This window comes from Cololabis saira, chromosome 20, assembly GCF_033807715.1.
Source record: "Cololabis saira isolate AMF1-May2022 chromosome 20, fColSai1.1, whole genome shotgun sequence".
In the NCBI taxonomy this organism is placed as follows: domain Eukaryota; kingdom Metazoa; phylum Chordata; class Actinopteri; order Beloniformes; family Belonidae; genus Cololabis; species Cololabis saira.
The window spans coordinates 6226556-6246697 of record NC_084606.1 but is presented as its reverse complement, the minus strand read 5'-3'; the positions used below and the strand labels follow the sequence as shown (position 1 = coordinate 6246697).

The following is a 20142-nucleotide window of genomic DNA, read 5'->3' as shown; positions in this document are numbered from 1 at the left end:
GAGTGTGATAAACAAATAAAATAGGGAAAAATGGTATATTGTACTTGCTTAGGATATGTTTAGATATTTATGTGGATAATTATGTATTACATATTATATGTTGAGAGGGATAGTTATAATTATGTAATATATGTTATATAATTTTTATGTATGTAGCAAATATATATTTATAGGGATATTCATGTAGTTTATATAGTTTATAGTTATATAGATTGATATAATATTTGTATTTTCTATATATTGATATAATATTTATGTAATATTTATATTTTCTATATACTTATATGGATAACTATGTAGTAATAGGCATGTTTACGTAGTATTTATATAGACTATATTTATATGGATATTTTTTAGATATAATAATAGCAAAAATGTAAATTCAAAGAGGAAAAAGTGTAAACTTCTTCCTACTCCTTTTTTGAACCTATTTGCATATGAAAATATTACTTTTTATTTTTTTATTCATTCATTCATTAATTCATTAATTCATTAATTCATTCATTCATTCATTCATTCATTCATTCATTCATTCATTCATTCATTCATTCATTCATGCATTCATTCATTCATTCATTCATTCATTCATTCATTCATTCATTCATTCATTCAAGAAGAACGAGTCAGATGCCACTCGGGTCCCCTGAACTCCTCCCTGAAAGTAGTTCCCGGCTCCCGAGGAACTTTCATCCCTTCCTGTTCTTTATTTACTTTCACTGAAACATTTCTGCGTGTTTTCACGAGGAAACGTATAAAAACAAACGAGCAGCTCAGAGTTTAAGCCCCTGCGGGTGCTGGCACCACATCTGGCGGGTCACGTGGGGTAAACAGATGTGGAGAGTTAGTTACTGATTGAATTAAAGGTGATTAACGGAGATGAATGTCGACCCTGTCAGGAATAAGCAGGAGTAAGGGAGGCCGCCGCCGGTTGTTAGTGGAGCATAGGCGCCCTCTGGTGGCCGGTGCCGGTACTGCAGCTCTGCAGAACCTCAGGGCAGGTCGGAGTGCTGTGAATTTTTTGATTTAAAAACACACACACACACACACACACACACACACACACACACACACACACACACACACATATAAGATTACATATATATATATATATATATATATATATATATATATATATATATATATATATATATATATATATATGTATATATATGTATATATATGTATATATATATATATATATATATATATATATATATATATATATATATATATATATATATATATATATATATATATACTGGACTCTCTCTCTCTCTCTCTCTCTCTCTCTATATATATATATATATATATATATATATATATATATATATATATAGATATATATATATATATATACATATATATATATATCTATCTATATATATATATATATATATATATATATATATATATATATATATATATATATATATGTATATATATATATATATATATACATATATATATATATATATATATATATATATATATATATATATATATATATATATATATATATATATATATATATATATATATATATATATATCAAAAAATTTGAATATTCTGGGAATCTTAATCTTAAACTGTAAACCGTAATCAGCAATATTAAAATAATAAAAGGCTTGCAATATTTCAGTTGATTTGTAATGAATCCAGAAAATATGACATTTTTTTTTTTTTAATTGCATTATAGAAAATAAAGAACTTTATCACAATATTATAATTTTCTGAGACAGTCCTGTATATATATATATATATGAGACAGAAGACCAGAAAAGACAAGACAATTTTTTACTTTCATCCCTTAACGTTAATTAAACCCGGAGTTGCGCAATCAGCGAGCGGCTCCGACGTCATCACCTGCGCCGCTCAGGTGAGTCAACCTTAGAGGGGGCGTGTCCTCCCGCAGCGTCACGTTCGGAGAGGACCAATCAGGAGGCAGAAGGGCGGGGCTTTGGGGGGAGAGGAGTCAGGAAGGAGAGAGAGAGATCAGATTTATCCGGGACAGAAGTTCAGCTCCGCCGTCAAAACACGTCCGAACCGCCGGTCAGTCGAGCCCCTGGACCGGTGCAGGTTCAGGTTCAGGTTCCAGGTTCCAGGTTCCAGGCTCCAGGTTCCAGGCTCCAGGTTCCAGGTTCCAGGTTCAGGTTCCAGGTTCGGGAGGAGGAAGTTCCCTCCCGAACCTCCGACAGGTGAGTTCCTGGTTGTGACGAAACAGATCCAGCGCAGGATCGATCCCAGCCGTGTGAGAAAACTCGGGATTATGCTTCAGAAAACTCTATCATATTCAGAAAACTCCAGATAATACTTTAGAAAACTCGACATAATACTTAGAAAACTATCATACTTCATAAAACTCCAGATAATACTTTAGGAAACTCTAGATAATAATTTAGGAAACTAGATCATAATTTAGGAAACTCTAGATCATAATTTAGGAAACTTTAGATAATACTTTAGGAAACTTTAGATAATACTTAAGGACACTTTAGATAATACTTTAGGAAAACTAGATAGTACTTTAGATAATACTTTAGGAAACTTTAGATAATACTTTAGGAGACTTTAGATAATACTTTAGGAAACTTTAGATAATACTTTAGGAAACTCTAGATAATACTTTAGGAAACTTTAGATAATACTTTAGGAAATCTAGATAGTATTTTAGGAAACTTTAGATAATACTTTAGGAAACTTTAGATAATACTTTAGGAAACTTTAGATAATACTTTAGGAAACTCTAGATAATACTTAAGGAAACTCTAGATAATAGTTTAGGAAACTCTAGATAATACTTTAGGAAACTCTAGATAATACTTTAGGAAACTCTAGATAATACTTAAGGAAACTCTAGATAATAGTTTAGGAAACTCTAGATAATACTTTAGGAAACTTTAAATAATAGTTTAGGAAACTCTAGATAATACATTAGGAAACTTTAGATAATACTTTAGGAAACTTTAGATAATACTTTAGGAAACTCTAGATAATACTTTAGGAAACTCTAGATAATACTTTAGGAAACTTTAGATAATACTTTAGGAAATCTAGATAGTATTTTAGGAAACTTTAGATAATACTTTAGGAAACTTTAGATAATACTTTAGGAAACTCTAGATAATACTTAAGGAAACTCTAGATAATAGTTTAGGAAACTCTAGATAATAGTTTAGGAAACTCTAGATAATACTTTAGGAAACTCTAGATAATACTTTAGGAAACTCTAGATAATACTTAAGGAAACTTTAAATAATAGTTTAGGAAACTCTAGATAATACATTAGGAAACTTTAGATAATACTTTAGGAAACTCTAGATAATACTTTAGGAAACTTTAGATAATACTTTAGGAAACTTTAGATAATACTTAAGGAAACTTTAGATAATACTTTAGGAAACTTTAGATAATACTTTAGGAAACTTTAGATAATACTTTAGGAAACTCTAGATAATACTTTAGGAAACTCTAGATAATACTTTAGGAAACTCTAGATAATACTTTAGGAAACTCTAGATAATACTTTAGGAAACTCTAGATAATACTTTAGGAAACTTTAGATAATACTTTAGGAAACTCTATATAATACTTTAGGAAACTCTAGATAATACTTTAGGAAACTGTAGGTGATCTGAGCCAGACCTGGTCCAGAACCGGACCAGGACCTGCAGGACCAGGTCCAGCAGGACCAGCATGACCAGGACCAGCAGGACCAGGTCCAGCAGGACCAGCAGGACCAGGACCAGCAGGACCAGCAGGTCCAGGTCCAGCAGGACCAGCAGGACCAGCAGGACCACCAGGACCAGCAGGACCAGCAGGACCAGCAGGTCCAGCAGGTCCAGCAGACCAGGACCAGCAGGTCCAGCAGGACCAGGTCCAGCAGGACCAGCAGGACCAGGTCCAGCAGGACCAGCAGGACCAGCAGGACCAGGACCAGCAGGACCAGCAGGACCAGCAGGTCCAGCAGGTCCAGCAGACCAGGACCAGCAGGACCAGCAGGTCCAGGTCCAGCGGGACCAGCATGACCAGGACCAGCAGGACCAGCAGGACCAGGTCCAGCATGACCAGGACCAGCAGGACCAGCAGGACCAGCAGGACCAGGACCAGCAGGACCAGCAGGACCAGGTCCAGCAGGACCAGCAGGACCAGCAGGACCAGGTCCAGCGGGACCAGCAGGACCAGCAGGACCAGGTCCAGCGGGACCAGCATGACCAGGACCAGCAGGACCAGCAGGACCAGGTCCAGCATGACCAGGTCCAGCGGGACCAGCATGACCAGGACCAGCAGGACCACCAGGTCCAGCAGGACCAGCAGGACCAGCAGGACCAGGTCCAGCTGGACCAGCAGAACCAGCAGGACCAGGACCAGCAGGACCAGGTCCAGCGGGACCAGCAGGACCAGCAGGACCAGCAGGACCGTCTCGTGTCTCGTGTTGATGAATCAGTAATTGGTTAAATTTAATTAGCATAACGAGGTTAGAGAGTCAGAGCTGAAAAAGCTGATCAGCAGCTGAGAGTTTCAGCAGGGTAACTGGGAGGTCATCATACTTTAGGAAACACTAGATAATACTTTAAGGAAACTCTAGATAATACTTTAAGGAAACTCTAGATAATACTTTAGGAAACTTTAGATAATACTTTAGGAAAACTCTAGATAATACTTTAGGAAAGTCTAGATAATACTTTAGGAAACTTTAGATAATACTTTAGGAAAACTCTAGATAATACTTTAAGGAAACTTTAGATAATACTTTAGGAAACACTAGATAATACTTTAGGAAAACTCTAGATAATACTTTTGAACACTAGATAATACTTTAGGAAACTCTAGATAATACTTTAGGAAAACTGTAGATAATACTTTAGGAAACTCTAGATAATACTTTAGGAAAACTCTAGATAATACTTTAGGAAAGTCTAGATAATACTTTAGGAAACACTAGATAATACTTTAGGAAAACTCTAGATAATACTTTTGAACACTAGATAATACTTTAGGAAACTCTAGATAATACTTTAGGAAAACTGTAGATAATACTTTAGGAAACTCTAGATAATACTTTAAGGAAACTCTAGATAATACTTTAGGAAACTCTAGGTAATACTTTAAGGAAACTCTAGATAATACTTTAGGAAACTAGATAATACTTTAGGAAACTTTAGATAATACTTTAGGAAACACTAGATAATACTTTAGGAAACACTAGATAATACTTTAGGAAACTCTAGATAATACTTTAGGAAACTTTAAATAATACTTTAGGAAACTCTAGATAATACTTTAGGAAACTTTAGATAATACTTTAAGGAAACTTTAGATAATACTTTAGGAAACTTTAGATAATACTTTAGGAAAACTCTAGATAATACTTTAGGAAACTTTAGATAATACTTTAGGAAACTTTAGATAATACTTTAGGAAACTTTAGATAATACTTTAGGAAACTCTAGATAATACTTTAGGAAACTTTAGATAATACTTTAGGAAACTTTAGATAATACTTTAGGAAACTTTAGATAATACTTTAGGAAACTTTAGATAATACTTTAGGAAACTTTAGATAATACTTTAGGAAACTCTAGATAATACTTTAAGGAAACTTTAGATAATACTTTAGGAAACTTTAGATAATACTTTAGGAAACTTTAGATAATACTTTAGGAAACTCTAGATAATACTTTAGGAAACTCTAGATAATACTTTAGGAAACTTTAGATAATACTTTAAGGAAACTCTAGATAATACTTTAGGAAACTTTAGATAATACTTTAGGAAAACTCTAGATAATACTTTAGGTAAGTCTAGATAATACTTTAGGAAACTTTAGATAATACTTTAGGAAAACTCTAGATAATACTTTAAGGAAACTCTAGATAATACTTTAGGAAACTTTAGATAATACTTTAGGAAAGCTCTAGATAATACTTTAGGAAACTTTAGATAATACTTTAGGAAACTCTAGATAATACTTTAGGAAACTCTAGATAATACTTTAGGAAACTCTAGATAATACTTTAGGAAAACTCTAGATAATACTTTTGAACACTAGATAATACTTTAGGAAACTCTAGATAATACTTTAGGAAAACTGTAGATAATACTTAAGGAAACTCTAGATAATACTTTAAGGAAACTCTAGATAATACTTTAGGAAAACTCTAGATAATACTTTAAGGAAACTCTAGATAATACTTTAGGAAACTCTAGATAATACTTTAGTAAACTCTAGATAATACTTTAGGAAACTCTAGATAATACTTTAGGAAACTTTAGGTAATACTTTAGGAAAACTCTAGATAATACTTTTGAACTCTAGATAATACTTTAGGAAAACTGTAGATAATACTTTAGGAAACTCTACATAATACTTTAGGAAACTCTAGATAATACTTTAAGGAAACTCTAGGTATTACTTTGGAACACTAGATAATACTTTAGAAAACTCTAGATAATACTTAAAGGAAACTCTAGATAATACTTTAGGAAAACTCTAGATAATACTTTAGGAAACTCTAGATAATACTTTAGGAAACTCTAGATAATACTTTAGGAAACTCTAGATAATACTTTGGGAAACCAGATAATACTTCAAGGAAACTCTAGATAATACTTTAGGAAACCAGATAATACTTTAGGAAACTAGATAATGCTTAAGGGAACTCTAGATAATACTTTTGGAAACTCTAGATAATACTTTAAGGAAACTATAGATAATACTTTAAGGAAACTCTAGGTATTACTTTGGAACACTAGATAATACTTTAGAAAACTCTAGATAATACTTTAAGGAAACTCTAGATAATACTTTAGGAAACTCTAGATAATACTCTAAGGAAACTTTAGATAATACTTTAAGGAAACTCTAGATAATACTCTAAGGAAACTCTAGATAATACTTTAAGGAAACTCTAGATAATACTTTAAGGAAACTCTAGGTATTACTTTGGAACACTAGATAATACTCTAAGAAAACTCTAGATAATACTTTAAGGAAACTCTAGGTATTACTTTGGAACACTAGATAATACTCTAAGGAAACTTTAGATAATACTTTAAGGAAACTCTAGATAATACTTTAAGGAAACTCTAGATAATACTTTAAGGAAACTCTAGATAATAATTTAAGGAAACTGTAGATAATACTTTAGGAAACTAGATAGTATTTTAGTAAAATCTATATATTACTTTAGAAAACTAGATAATTAGGAAAACTCTAGATGATATTTTAGGAAACTAGATAATACTTTAGGGAACTAGATAATAATTTAAGAAACTTTAGATAATACTTTTACACACTTGTCCACTGGAATAAATATAAGAGTTTAGCAGTTTACGTTCAGAACTGGCTGGATGAGATGGTGCTCATTACCATGGCGACCAGAACAGATCTGGACCCTAGTGGTCTGTAGAGGACCTGCAGGTCTGGATCTGGACCCTAGTGGTCTGTAGAGGACCTGCAGGTCTGGATCTGGACCCTAGTGGTCTGTAGAGGACCTGCAGGTCTGGATCTGGAGTTTCCTAAAATATTTCCTAGAGTTTCCTAAAGTATTATCTAGAGTTTCCTTAAAATAGTATTCAGAGTTTCTTAAAGTATTAGCTAGAGTTTCCTTAAAGTATTATCTAAAGTTTCCTTAAAGTATTATCTAGAGTTTCCTAAAGTATTATCTAGTTTCCTTCACGTATTATCTAGTGTTCTAAAGTATTACCTAGTTTCCTAAAGTATTATCTAGAGTTTCCTAAAGTATTATCTAGAGTTTCCTTCACGTATTATCTAGTGTTCTAAAGTATTACCTAGTTTCCTAAATTATTATCTAGAGTTTCCTGAAGTATTATCTAGAGTTTCCTAAAGTATTACCTAGTTTCCTAAAGTATTATCTAGAGTTTCCTAAAGTATTATCTAGTTTCCTACAGTATTATCTAGTTTCCTAAAGTATTATCTAGAGTTTCCTGAAGTATTATCTAGAGTTTCCTTAAGTATTATCTAGAGTTTCCTAAGGTATTATCTGGTTTCCTAAAGTATTATCTAGAGTTTCCTTAAAGTATTATCTAGAGTTTCCTAAAGTATTATCTAGAGTTTCCTAAAGTATTATCTAGAGTTTCCTACAGTATTATCTAGAGTTTCCTAAAGTAATATCTAGTTTCCTAAAGTATTATCTAGAGTTTCCTAAAGTATTATCTAGAGTTTCCTGAAGTATTATCTAGAGTTTCCTAAAGTATTATCTAGAGTTTCCTAAAGTATTATCTAGTTTCCTAAAGTATTATCTAGAGTTTCCTAAATTATTATGTCCAGACCCAGATCAGGTCTTATTAGGGGGTATTGATCATGGTATTGATTAAGTGATATTGATCGTGGTATTGATTAGGTGTGATATTGATTGGTACTCAGCGGTTCTTGTCTTTCTAAGTTGAACTGAACTGAAACATGTTTGCTGTTCCTCAGGTGTGTGCTGGCCACGCCCCCTCGCCGCCTAGCCACGCCCCCTCACCACATCAGCCACGCCCCCTCACCGCCTAGCCACGCCCTTTCACCACATCAGCCACGCCCCCTCACCGCCTCAGCCAATCAGTGATCTCGGTGGCACCAGGTGACCACGTCGGGGGTCGAGGTCCAACAGTGGAGTCAAGTCATCCCAGTGGGAGAGGAACTCTTATTGATCCCTGATCGGCTCCTGATCGGCCCGTGATCGATCCCCTATCGATCCCTGATGGGTCTCTGATCGGTCCCTGATTGATCCCTGATTGATCCCTGATTGATCCCTGAGCAGTTCCTGATCGGCCCCGATTGATCCCTGATCGGCCCCTGATCGACCCCTGATCAGTCCTTGATTGATCCCCGATCGATGGCAGCTTCAGACGTCCCCGCCGAACCGCATCCCCATCAGACCTCGACTTCCCCCACTTCCACTCTCCCTCCGCGGGCGGCTAGCGGCCCCCCGACCCGCCACGCCTCGGTGGCCATCGGCTCCCCGACCCGGCATGACCCGGCAGACGAGCGCGACGGTCCGGTCCGGTCCGGCTGCAGCCGGCTGAGCGGCCTGCTGAAGCAGAATCAGCTGGTCCAGTCCCTGAACCGGCTGCAGCGCCGCTGCGACTACGTGAAGATCACGGTGTCGGAGGAGCGCGCCAACCGCCTCCCCAACGAGTGGTGGAAGACGGGCGTCGCTTTCCTCTATGCCGCCTTCAACCTGGTCTTCACCACCGTGGTCATCACCGTGGTGCACGAACGGGTCCCGGACAAGTCCGTCAGCCCGCCGCTGCCCGACAAGTTCTTCGACTACGTGGACCGCGTGCCCTGGGCCTTCACCGTCACCGAGGCCAACGGCCTGATCCTGGTCGGGCTCTGGATGGTGCAGTGGATCTTCCTGAAGCACAAGTAGGTCCAGCAGCAAGTTAGGGATGCCTGAATTTCAGTTACGAATGCCTGAATCTAAGTTACGAATGCCTGAATTTCAGCTATGGATGCGTGAATTTCAGTTACGGATGCGTGAATTTAAGTTACGGATGCGTGAATTTAAGTTACGGATGCGTGAATTTAAGTTACGGATGCGTGAATTTCAGTAACGGATGTGTGAATTTAAGTTACGGATGCGTGAATTTAAGTTACGGATGCGTGAATTTAAGTTACGGATGCCTGAATTTAAGTTATGAATGCCTGAATTTCAGTTACGGATGCCTGAATTTAATTTACGGATGCATGAATCTAAGTTACAAATGCCTTAATGCGAATGCGTGAATTTAAGTTACAGATGCCTGAATTTCAGTTACGGATGCCTGAATTTCAGTTACGAATGCCTGAATTTCAGTTACGGATGCCTGAATTTCAGGCACGAATACCTGAATTTAAGTTAGGGATGCCTGAATTTCAGTTATGAATGCCTGAATGCGAATGTGTGAATTTCAATTACGGATGCCTGAATTTCAGGCGCGAATGCCTGAATTTAAGTTACGAATGCCTGAATTTAGGTCACGGATGTCTTAATTTAGGTGACGGATGCCTGAATTTAATTTATGGATGCATGAATCTAAGTTACAAATGCAGAAATCTAAGTTACGGATTCATGAATTTAAGTTACGGATGCGTGAACTTCAGTTACCAATGCCTGAATTTCAGTTATTAATGCCTTAATGCCTGAAATCGAATGCGTGAATTTAAGTTACGAATACCTGAATTTAAGTTACAGATGACTGAATTTAGGTCACGGATACCTGAGTTTAAGTTACGGATGCGTGAATTCCCGACTGCAGCGTTGGTGAAGTTTTGACGGCGCTGCTCTCCGCAGGTCCATCGTTGGCCGCCGGTGCTTCTTCCTGATCGGGACTCTCTACATGTATCGCTGCGTCACCATGTACATCACCACGCTGCCGGTGCCGGGAAAGCACATGGTCTGCGCCCCCAAGGTTCGGAAACCCACCCCCCCCCACCTCACTGCCCCCCCGCTGGCTACATGCTACATGCTAACATCTGTCTGTTCTGGTCTGCAGCTGTACGACGACTCGACGGGGAAGGTCTGGAGGATCCTGCGTCTGATCTCCGGAGGAGGTAACGAGTTCCAGCTTTACACCAGAACTAGGGCTGCAGCTATCGAATATTTTAGTAATCGAGTATCCTACTGAAAATTCCATCAATTAATCGAGTAATCGGATAAAACATATTTTTGTGTAGTTAAAAAGCAATTATAAATATACTAGGGCTGGGCAACGCTTAAAATTTTTAATCGAGATTAATCGCATGATTTCCCTGATGAATCACGATTAATCACATTGTATATGCATCAAATAATGAAGTCAAAAGTTGTGTAAAGTGCACTTTTATTTATAAAAGTATGAACGAAAGTGCCATAGCATTTGTTGTGCAAAAATCTCAGCAAACATCAGCACTTGTCAGTAACACATATTTAGTGTAGAAATGTCAAATAAAATATAGCTTCTTGCCACTGCCAGGGCATTAATGTCATCCTGTTTTTTTTATGAAAAATAAAAAAAGTCTACCAACAAAATCCTGATCCACAATCATGACATTAAAACAAGCAATTTCTGAGGTAACAGCAGAACATTTTAACGGGGAGCAGCATTACCTTCTATATTCACCACCAAATGTCCCTGTTAGAAAGTGTGAAGCACAAAAAAAATCACTATTGAAATTTCCGTTACAGGGGTCGAATCCGCCGTCTGGGAGAACTTTAAAATGAAAATGTCCATGTAACCGTTCCGTAATTTTACAGCTCTCCATGTCTGTTTTAGATTTTCCAGATGTTTTTCCGCCAACTCTCTTCCGGTTCCGCAGCAGTCGGCAAAAGACTTTTCAAAACAAAAGCATGTGAGCAAAATGCCTGAATTTAAGTAACCGATGCCTGAATTTATCTGTCAGACGGCTTTTCCACCAGAAATAGAACAGTTTCCTGAAGTATTATCTAGAGTTTCCTAAAGTATTATCTAGAGTTTCCTTAAAGTATTATCTAGAGTTCCCTAAAGTATTATCTAGAGTTCCCTAAAGTATTATCTAGAGTTTCCTGAAGTATTATCTAGAGTTTCCTAAAGTATTATCTAGAGTTTCCTAAAGTATTATCTAGTTTCCTAAAGTATTATCTAGAGTTTCCTAAATTATTATGTCCAGACCCAGATCAGGTCTTATTAGGGGGTATTGATCATGGTATTGATTAAGTGATATTGATCGTGGTATTGATTAGGTGTGATATTGATTGGTACTCAGCGGTTCTTGTCTTTCTAAGTTGAACTGAACTGAAACATGTTTGCTGTTCCTCAGGTGTGTGCTGGCCACGCCCCCTCGCCGCCTAGCCACGCCCCCTCACCACATCAGCCACGCCCCCTCACCGCCTAGCCACGCCCTTTCACCACATCAGCCACGCCCCCTCACCGCCTCAGCCAATCAGTGATCAGAAATAGAACAGAACCTGGACTTTTCCAGGAAATTCGAGTGGGGAGTTGTTCCTCTATAGTTGGGTTTTCTGGGTTTCCATCAAAGACCAGAAGCGAACCCGAGGTTAGACCGGGCCACGCCCCTCGCTGGGGTTCAGATGTGGGTTCAATTTACAGATGCTTGAAATCAAGTTACGGACGCCTGAAATTAGGTTACCGATGCCTGAATTTAGGTTACCGATGCCTGAATTTAAGTTACCGATGCCTGAATTTAAGTTACCGATGCCTGAATTTAAGTTACCGATGCCTGAATTTAAGTTACCGATGCCTGAATTTAAGTTACCGATGTCTGAATTTAGGTTACCGATGCCTGAATTTGAGTTACTGATGCCTGAATTTAGGTTACCGATGCCTGAATTTAGGTTACCGATGCCTGAATTTAGGTTACCGATGCCTGAATTTAAGTTACCGATGCCTGAATTTAAGTTACCGATGCCTGAATTTAAGTTACCGATGTCTGAATTTAAGTTACCGATGTCTGAATTTAGGTTACCGATGTCTGAATTTAGGTTAACGATGTCTGAATTTATGTTACCGATGCCTGAATTTGAGTTACCGATGCCTGAATTTAAGTTACCGATGCCTGAATTTAAGTTACCGATGCCTGAATTTAAGTTACCGATGCCTGAATTTAAGTTACCGATGTCTGAATTTAGGTTACCGATGCCTGAATTTGAGTTACTGATGCCTGAATTTAGGTTACCGATGCCTGAATTTAGGTTACCGATGCCTGAATTTAGGTTACCGATGCCTGAATTTAAGTTACCGATGCCTGAATTTAAGTTACCGATGCCTGAATTTAAGTTATCGATGTCTGAATTTAGGTTACCGATGTCTGAATTTATGTTACCGATGCCTGAATTTGAGTTACCGATGCCTGAATTTAGGTTACCGATGCCTGAATTTAGGTTACAGATGCCTGAATTTAGGTTACCGATGCCTGAATTTAAGTTACCGATGTCTGAACTTAGGTTACCGATGCCTGAATTTGAGTTACCGATGCCTGAATTTAGGTTACCGATGCCTGAATTTAGGTTACCGATGCCTGAATTTAGGTTACCGATGCCTGAATTTAGGTTACCGATGCCTGAATTTAGGTTACCGATGCCTGAATTTAGGTTACCGATGCCTGAATTTAGGTTACCGGTGCCTGAATTTAAGCGACCGGTGCCTGAATTTAAGCGACCGGTGTCTGAATTTAAGCGACCGGTGCCTGAATTTATCCATCAGACGGCTTTTCCACCAGAACTAGAACAGAAACTGGACTTTTCCAGGAAATGCGAGTGGTGAGTTGTTCCTCTCTCGTTGGGTTCTCTGGGTTTCTATCGGAGACCAGAACCGAATCCGAGGTCAGACCGGGCCACGCCCCTCGATGGGGGTCAGACTTTGGTTCAAACGCTGTGGTAACGAGGGCCTGTCTGTGGTGTCCAGGTCTGTCGCTCACCGGCTCTCACCTGATGTGTGGAGACTTCCTGTACAGCGGCCACACGGTGATGCTAACGCTAAGCTACCTGTTCATCAAGGAGTGTGAGTACATACACACACACACACACACACACACACACACACACACACACGGTGATGCTAACGCTAAGCTACCTGTTCATCAAGGAGTGTGAGTACATACACACACACACACAGTGATGCTAACGCTAAGCTACCTGTTCATCAAGGAGTGTGAGTACATACACACACACACAGTGATGCTAACGCTAAGCTACCCGTGAGTACATACACACACAAATACACACATGGTGATGCTAACGCTAAGCTACCTGTTCATCAAGGAGTGCGAGTACATACACACACACACACAGTGATGCTAACGCTAAGCTACCCGTGAGTACATACACACACAAATACACACATGGTGATGCTAACGCTAAGCTACCTGGTCATCAAGGAGTGTGAGTACATACACACACACACACACACACACGGTGATGCTAACGCTAAGCTACCTGTTCATCAAGGAGTGTGAGTACATACACACACACACACAGTGATGCTAACGCTAAGCTACCCCTGAGTACATACACACACAAATACACACATGGTGATGCTAACGCTAAGCTACCTGTTCATCAAGGAGTGCGAGTACATACACACACACACACAGTGATGCTAACGCTAAGCTACCCCTGAGTACATACACACACAAATACACACATAGTGATGCTAACGCTAAGCTACCTGTTCATCAAGGAGTGCGAGTACATACACACGCACACACACAACCACATACACACAGAACTGATCCTGATCCAGAACTGACCCTGATCCAGAACTGACCCTGATCCAGAACTGATCCTGATCCTGATCCAGAACTGACCCTGATCCAGAACTGATCCTGATCCTGATCCAGAACTGACCCTGATCCAGAACTGACCCTGATCCAGAACCGACCCTGATCCAGAACTAACCCTGATCCAGAACTGATCCAGAACCCTCCCGTTTGTGGTTCCAGACTCGCCCCGCTGGATGTGGTGGTACCACTGGTTCTGCTGGCTGCTCAGCGCCTCCGGGGTCGTCTGCATCCTGATTGGCCACGAGCACTACAGCGTGGACGTGGTCGTCGGCTACTTCGTCACCACCCGGGTCTTCTGGTGGTACCACACCATGGCCAACGCACACGTAAGTCCGGTGCCCCCTGGTGGCCGTTCGATATAAGATAAGATAAGTAAAGATCAGTTCATATAAGTTAAGTAAAGATAAGATAATATAAGATTAGTTAAGATAAGATAAGATCAGTTCATATAAGTTAAGTTAAGATAAGACACCGGCCTAGCCGTGTGGCAATAAAAGGAACTTGACTTGACACGATAAATTAACAATAAGTTAATTTAAGATAAGTTAAGATAAATAAGTTAAGATAAATAAGTTAAGTTAATTTAAGATAAGTTGAGTTGAGTTAAGTTAATTTAAGATAAGTTAAGTTAATTTAAGATAAGTTAAGTTAATTTAAGATAAGATAAGTTAATTTAAGATAAGTTAATTTAAGATAAGTTAAGTTAATTAAAGATAAGTTAATTAAAGATAAGTTAATTAAAGATAAGTTAATTTAAGATAAGTTAATTTAAGATAAGTTAAGTGATAAGTTAATCTAAGATAAGTTAATTTAAAATAAGTTAAGTTATTTTAAGATAAGTAAAGATAAGATAATATAAGATTAGTTAAGATAAGATAAGATCAGTTCGTTTAAGTTCAGATAAGACACTGGCCTAGCCGTGTGGCAATAAAAGGAACTTGACTTGACACGATAAGATAAGTTAAGTTAATTTAAGATAAGTTAAGATAAGACAAGTTAAGATAAGTTAAGATAAATAAGATAAGTTAAGTTAAAGGAGCATGAGGCTCCTTTTAAGAAATGACTCTCTAGCGCCACCCTTCACCACGACGGCCGTCGGGGGTACTGCAGCCAACAGTGAAGCCGGCACGGGAGAACGGGGAGAACGTGCATGCAGCGTCATGTGACGTCACATCCACAGGACAGCGCGGGAAATTCGGGCCCAGAATTGCAGCACATTTTGCAGCACACAGCCTGTTCAAGGCAAAGGAGAGATACACTAGAGGAATCATTCTTTTTGGTTTGGAACGCTTCATCTGACATTATTACTAGAAAACTTAAAATGTATACGGATTTTTTTCATAAATCCTGCCTCAATCCTGCCTCATGCTCCTTTAATTTAATTTAAGATAAGTTAATTTAATTTAAGTGAAGTTAAGTTAAGTTAAGTTAATTTAAGGTAAGTTAAGATAAGACAAGTTAAAATAAGTTAAGATAAATAAGATAAGTTAAGATAATTTAAGATAAGTTAAGTTAATTTAAGATAAGTTAAGATAAGTTAAGTTAATTTAAGATAAGTTAAGATAAATAAGATAAGTTAAGATAATTTAAGATAAGTTAATTTAAGATAAGTTAAGATAAGTTAAGTTAATTTAAGATAAGTTAAGATAAATAAGATAAGTTACGTTAATTTAAGATAAGTTAAGTTAATTTAAGGAAAGTTAAGATAAGTTAAGATAAATAAGATAAGTTAATTTAAGTTACGTTAATTTAAGTTAAGTTAATTTAAGTTAAGTTAAGATAAATAAGTTAAGATAAGTTAAGTTAATTTAAGATAAGTTTAGATTAGATAAGATAAGTTACGTTAATTTAAGATAAGTTAAGTTAATTTAAGGAAAGTTAAGATAAGTTAAGATAAATAAGATAAGTTAATTTAAGTTACGTTAATTTAAGTTAAGTTAAGATAAATAAGTTAAGATAAGTTAAGTTAATTTAAGATAAGTTAAGGTAAGTTAAGATAAGTTAAGATAAATACGATAAGTTAAGATAAGTTAAGTTATTTTAAGATAAGTTAAGGTAAGTTAAGATAATACAAGTTAAGATAAGTTAAGATAAATAAGTTAAGTTAATTTAAGATAAGTTAAGATAAATAAGTTAAGATAAATTACGTTAATTTAAGATAAGTTAAGTTAATTTAAGGTAAGTTAAGATAAATAAGATAAGTTAAGTTAATTTAAGTTACGTTAATTCAAGTTAAGTTAATTTAACATAAGTTAAGTTAATTTAAGATAAGTTAAGTTAATTTAAGATAAGATAAGGTAATTTAAGATAAGTTAATTTAAGATAAGTTAAGATAAGTTTAGATTAGATAAGATAAGTTAAGATAAGTTAAGATAAATACGATAAGTTAAGATAAGTTAATTTAAGATAAGACAAGTTAAGTTAAGATAAATAAGATAAGATAAGTTAATTTAAGATAAGTTAATTTAAGATAAGTTAAGTTAATTTAAGATAAGTTAAGATAAGTTTAGATAAGATAAGTTTAGATTAGATAAGATAAGTTAAGATAAGTTAAGATAAATACGATAAGTTAAGATAAGTTAATTTAAGATAAGACAAGTTAAGTTAAGATAAATAAGATAAGATAAGTTAATTTAAGATAAGTTAATTTAAGATAAGTTAAGTTAATTTAAGATAAGTTTAGATAAGATAAGTTTAGATTAGATAAGACAAGTTAACATAAGTTAAAATAAGTTAAGATAAATACGATAAGTTAAGATCAGATAAGTTAGTTAGTCCTTTATTGATCCCAGAAGGGAAACTCAGGCAACATGAACTCAGACTAAATAAACGATAAAAATCAATTGTAAGTATGAAAACTAAAAAAATACAGTAAATATAAACTGAATAAGTGTACTATAAACATAGTAAGTAAAATATAGTAAATACTTGGTTATACTAATACAGTATAAATGAACAGTGTCCAGTTCGTATTAACATGGTCCAACTTTTACTACATACAGTGACTTTAGAGTCGTCCCCCGAGGACGGTTTTGTTAAAGACGTGTGTTTGTTGTGAATCCGTCCAGGAGCTGCGTCACGACCCCAACAACTTCCTGTCCCGGACCTGGTGGAACCCCGTCTTCAACTTCCTGGAGGGGAACGTCCAGTCCTCCGTCCCCCTGGTCTTCTGCTCCCCGCTGGGCCTGCTGTCCTCCTGCAGGCTGAGGTACCGCATGGTGGAGGGCGGGAGGGACGAGTGAGGACGAGTGAGGACGGAGGGAAGGAGGGAAGGAGGACGGAGGGGCGAGTGAGGGACGGCGGGAAAGAAGGACCAGTGAGGACGGAGGGACGGAGGGACGGAGGGACGAGTGAGGACGGAGGGCAGGATGGAAGGAAGGAGGACGGAGGGGCGAGTGAGGGACGGCGGGAAAGAAGGACGAGTGAGGACGGATGACGGAGGGACGAGGAAACGGACTCGAGCTAAAGGAGACCCAACTGTCCCCAAAGTCTCCACCAGAGGACAGACAAGCGGATGGACAGATGGACGGAAATATTGAAAGACGGATGGAAAGTTGGACAAACGGATGGACGGATGGACAGATGGACGGATGGACAGATGGACGGATGGACAGATGGACGGATGGATGGCTGGACGAATGGATGGATGGATGGACTGCTGGACAGATGGACGGATGGACGGCTGGGCGAATGGATGGATGGATTTATCGGGGGTTTATTCATCAGAACGAGCGTTTCCTCCGCACGAGCAGAGACGTCTTTGTATTTTTAACGAGACGCTTCACTGAAGACGGAAGCTGCCGTAGTACTCAGTAGTACTACAGTAGTACTGTTCAGTAGTACTGTTCAGTAGTACTCAGTAGTACTGTTCAGTAGTACTCAGTAGTACTGTTCAGTAGTACTCAGTAGTACTACAGCAGTACTGTTCAGTAGTACTCAGTAGTACTACAGCAGTACTGTACAGTAGTACTCGGTAGTACTACAGCAGTACTGTTCACTAGTACTGATTCCGTCTCCCTCAGGAACTTTAACTCGCTGCACAGATTAAAACCGACTTGATAAAGAAACTTTTAAACTTTACACTTCATTCCTTCTGACGGGTGCTAGCGCGCTAGCGGCTAACCTGGGTGTCTATCATCGTTACTGTTGTACAGTGGATCAATGTTTAATTTATTTTGTTTTTCAACGCTGATCTGCCCCAAACCTCACGAGAAAAATGTTCTCCGTTGGTTTTATGTCAATCAAGTGTTTCCTTTCACAATAAAACACTGTTTTTCTCAGCGCTGTGTTGATGTCGTACCCTGTTAGCATGTTAGCATACTGACCGCCGTGACTGCTGCGGGTCGATCTGGTGCTAGGAGGGTCAACTGGAGGAGATACTCAGATCTACTAGTCCTTGTTTCAGTTACTAGTCCTAGTTTCAGTTCTACTAGTCCTGGTTTCAGTTACTAGTCCTAGTTTCAGTTCTACTAGTCCTGGTTCCAGTTCTACTAGTCCTGGTTTCAGTTCTACTAGTCCTGGTTTCAGTTCTACTAGTCCTGGTTTCAGATCTACTAGTCCTGGTTTCAGTTCTACTAGTCCTGGTTTCAGTTCTACCAGTCCTGGTTTCAGTTCCACTAGTCCTGGTTTCAGTTCCACTAGTCCTGGTTTCAGTTCTACTAGTCCTGGTTTCAGTTCTACTAGTCCTGGTTTCAGGTCTACTAGTCCTGGTTTCAGATCTACTAGTCCTGGTTTCAGGTCTACTAGTCCTGGTTTCAGGTCTACTAGTCCTGGTTTCACTTCTACTAGCCCTGGTTTCAGCTCTACTGGTCCTGGTTTCAGGTCTACTGGTCCTGGTTTCAGGTCTACTGGTCCTGGTTTCAGCTCTACTAGTCCTGGTTTCAGTTTTACTAGTCCTGGTTTCAGCTCTACTAGTCCTGGTTTCAGTTTTACTAGTCCTGGTTTCAGGTCTACTAGTCCTGGTTTCAGCTCTACTAGTCCTCGTTTCAGCTTTACTAGTCCTGGTTTCAGTTCTACTAGTCCTAGTTTCAGCTTTACTAGTCCTGGTTTCAGTTCTACTAGTCCTGGTTTCAGCTTTACTAGTCCTGGTTTCAGCTCTACTAGTCCTGGTTTCACTTCTACTAGTCCTGGTTTCAGTTCTACTAGTCCTGGTTTCACCTCTACTAGTCCTGGTTTCAGTTATACTAGTCCTGGTTTCAGCTCTACTAGTCCTGGTTTCAGCTCTACTAGTCCTGGTTTCAGCTCTACTAGTCCTGGTTTCAGTTCTACTAGTCCTGGTTTCAGTTCTACTAGTCCTGGTTTCAGCTCTACTAGTCCTGGTTTCAGCTCTACTAGTCCTGGATTCAGTTCTACTAGTCCTGGTTTCAGCTCTACTAGTCCTGGTTTCACTTCTACTAGTCTTGGTTTCAGGTCTACTAGTCCTGGTTTCAGTTCTACAAGTCCTGGTTTCAGTTACTAGTCCTGGTTTCACTTCTACTAGTCCTGGTTTCAGATCTACTAGTCCTCGTTTCAGGTCTACTAGTCCTGGTTTCAGTTCTACTAGTCCTGGTTTCAGCTCTACTAGTCCTCGTTTCAGGTCTACTAGTCCTGGTTTCAGTTCTACTAGTCCTGGTTTCAGTTCTACTAGTCCTGGTTTCAGTTCTACTAGTCCTGGTTTCAGTTCTACTAGTCCTGGTTTCAGCTCTACTAGTCCTCGTTTCAGGTCTACTAGTCCTCGTTTCAGGTCTACTAGTCCTGGTTTCAGTTCTACTAGTCCTGGTTTCAGCTCTACTAGTCCTGGTTTCAGGTCTACTAGTCCTGTTTTCAGTTACTAGTCCTGTTTTCAGTTACTAGTCCTGGTTTCAGTTCTACTAGTCCTGGTTTCAGTTCTACTAGTCCTGGTTTCAGCTCTACTAGTC

The 20142-nt window shown here is 38.1% G+C and overlaps 1 protein-coding gene across 1 annotated transcript; it reads left to right on the top strand.

Moving 5' to 3' along the window:
• The first annotated feature begins 1966 nt into the window (after positions 1-1966).
• LOC133420391 (phosphatidylcholine:ceramide cholinephosphotransferase 2-like) lies at positions 1967-17508 on the top strand. Its single transcript, XM_061710080.1, has 7 exons — positions 1967-2195; positions 8441-9373; positions 10281-10398; positions 10483-10540; positions 13369-13464; positions 14405-14571; positions 17314-17508. The coding sequence occupies exons 2-7, from the start codon at positions 8841-8843 to the stop codon at positions 17485-17487; spliced, it is 1146 nt and encodes a 381-aa protein (XP_061566064.1). The 5' UTR covers positions 1967-2195; positions 8441-8840; the 3' UTR covers positions 17488-17508.
• Positions 17509-20142: the final 2634 nt, after the last annotated feature.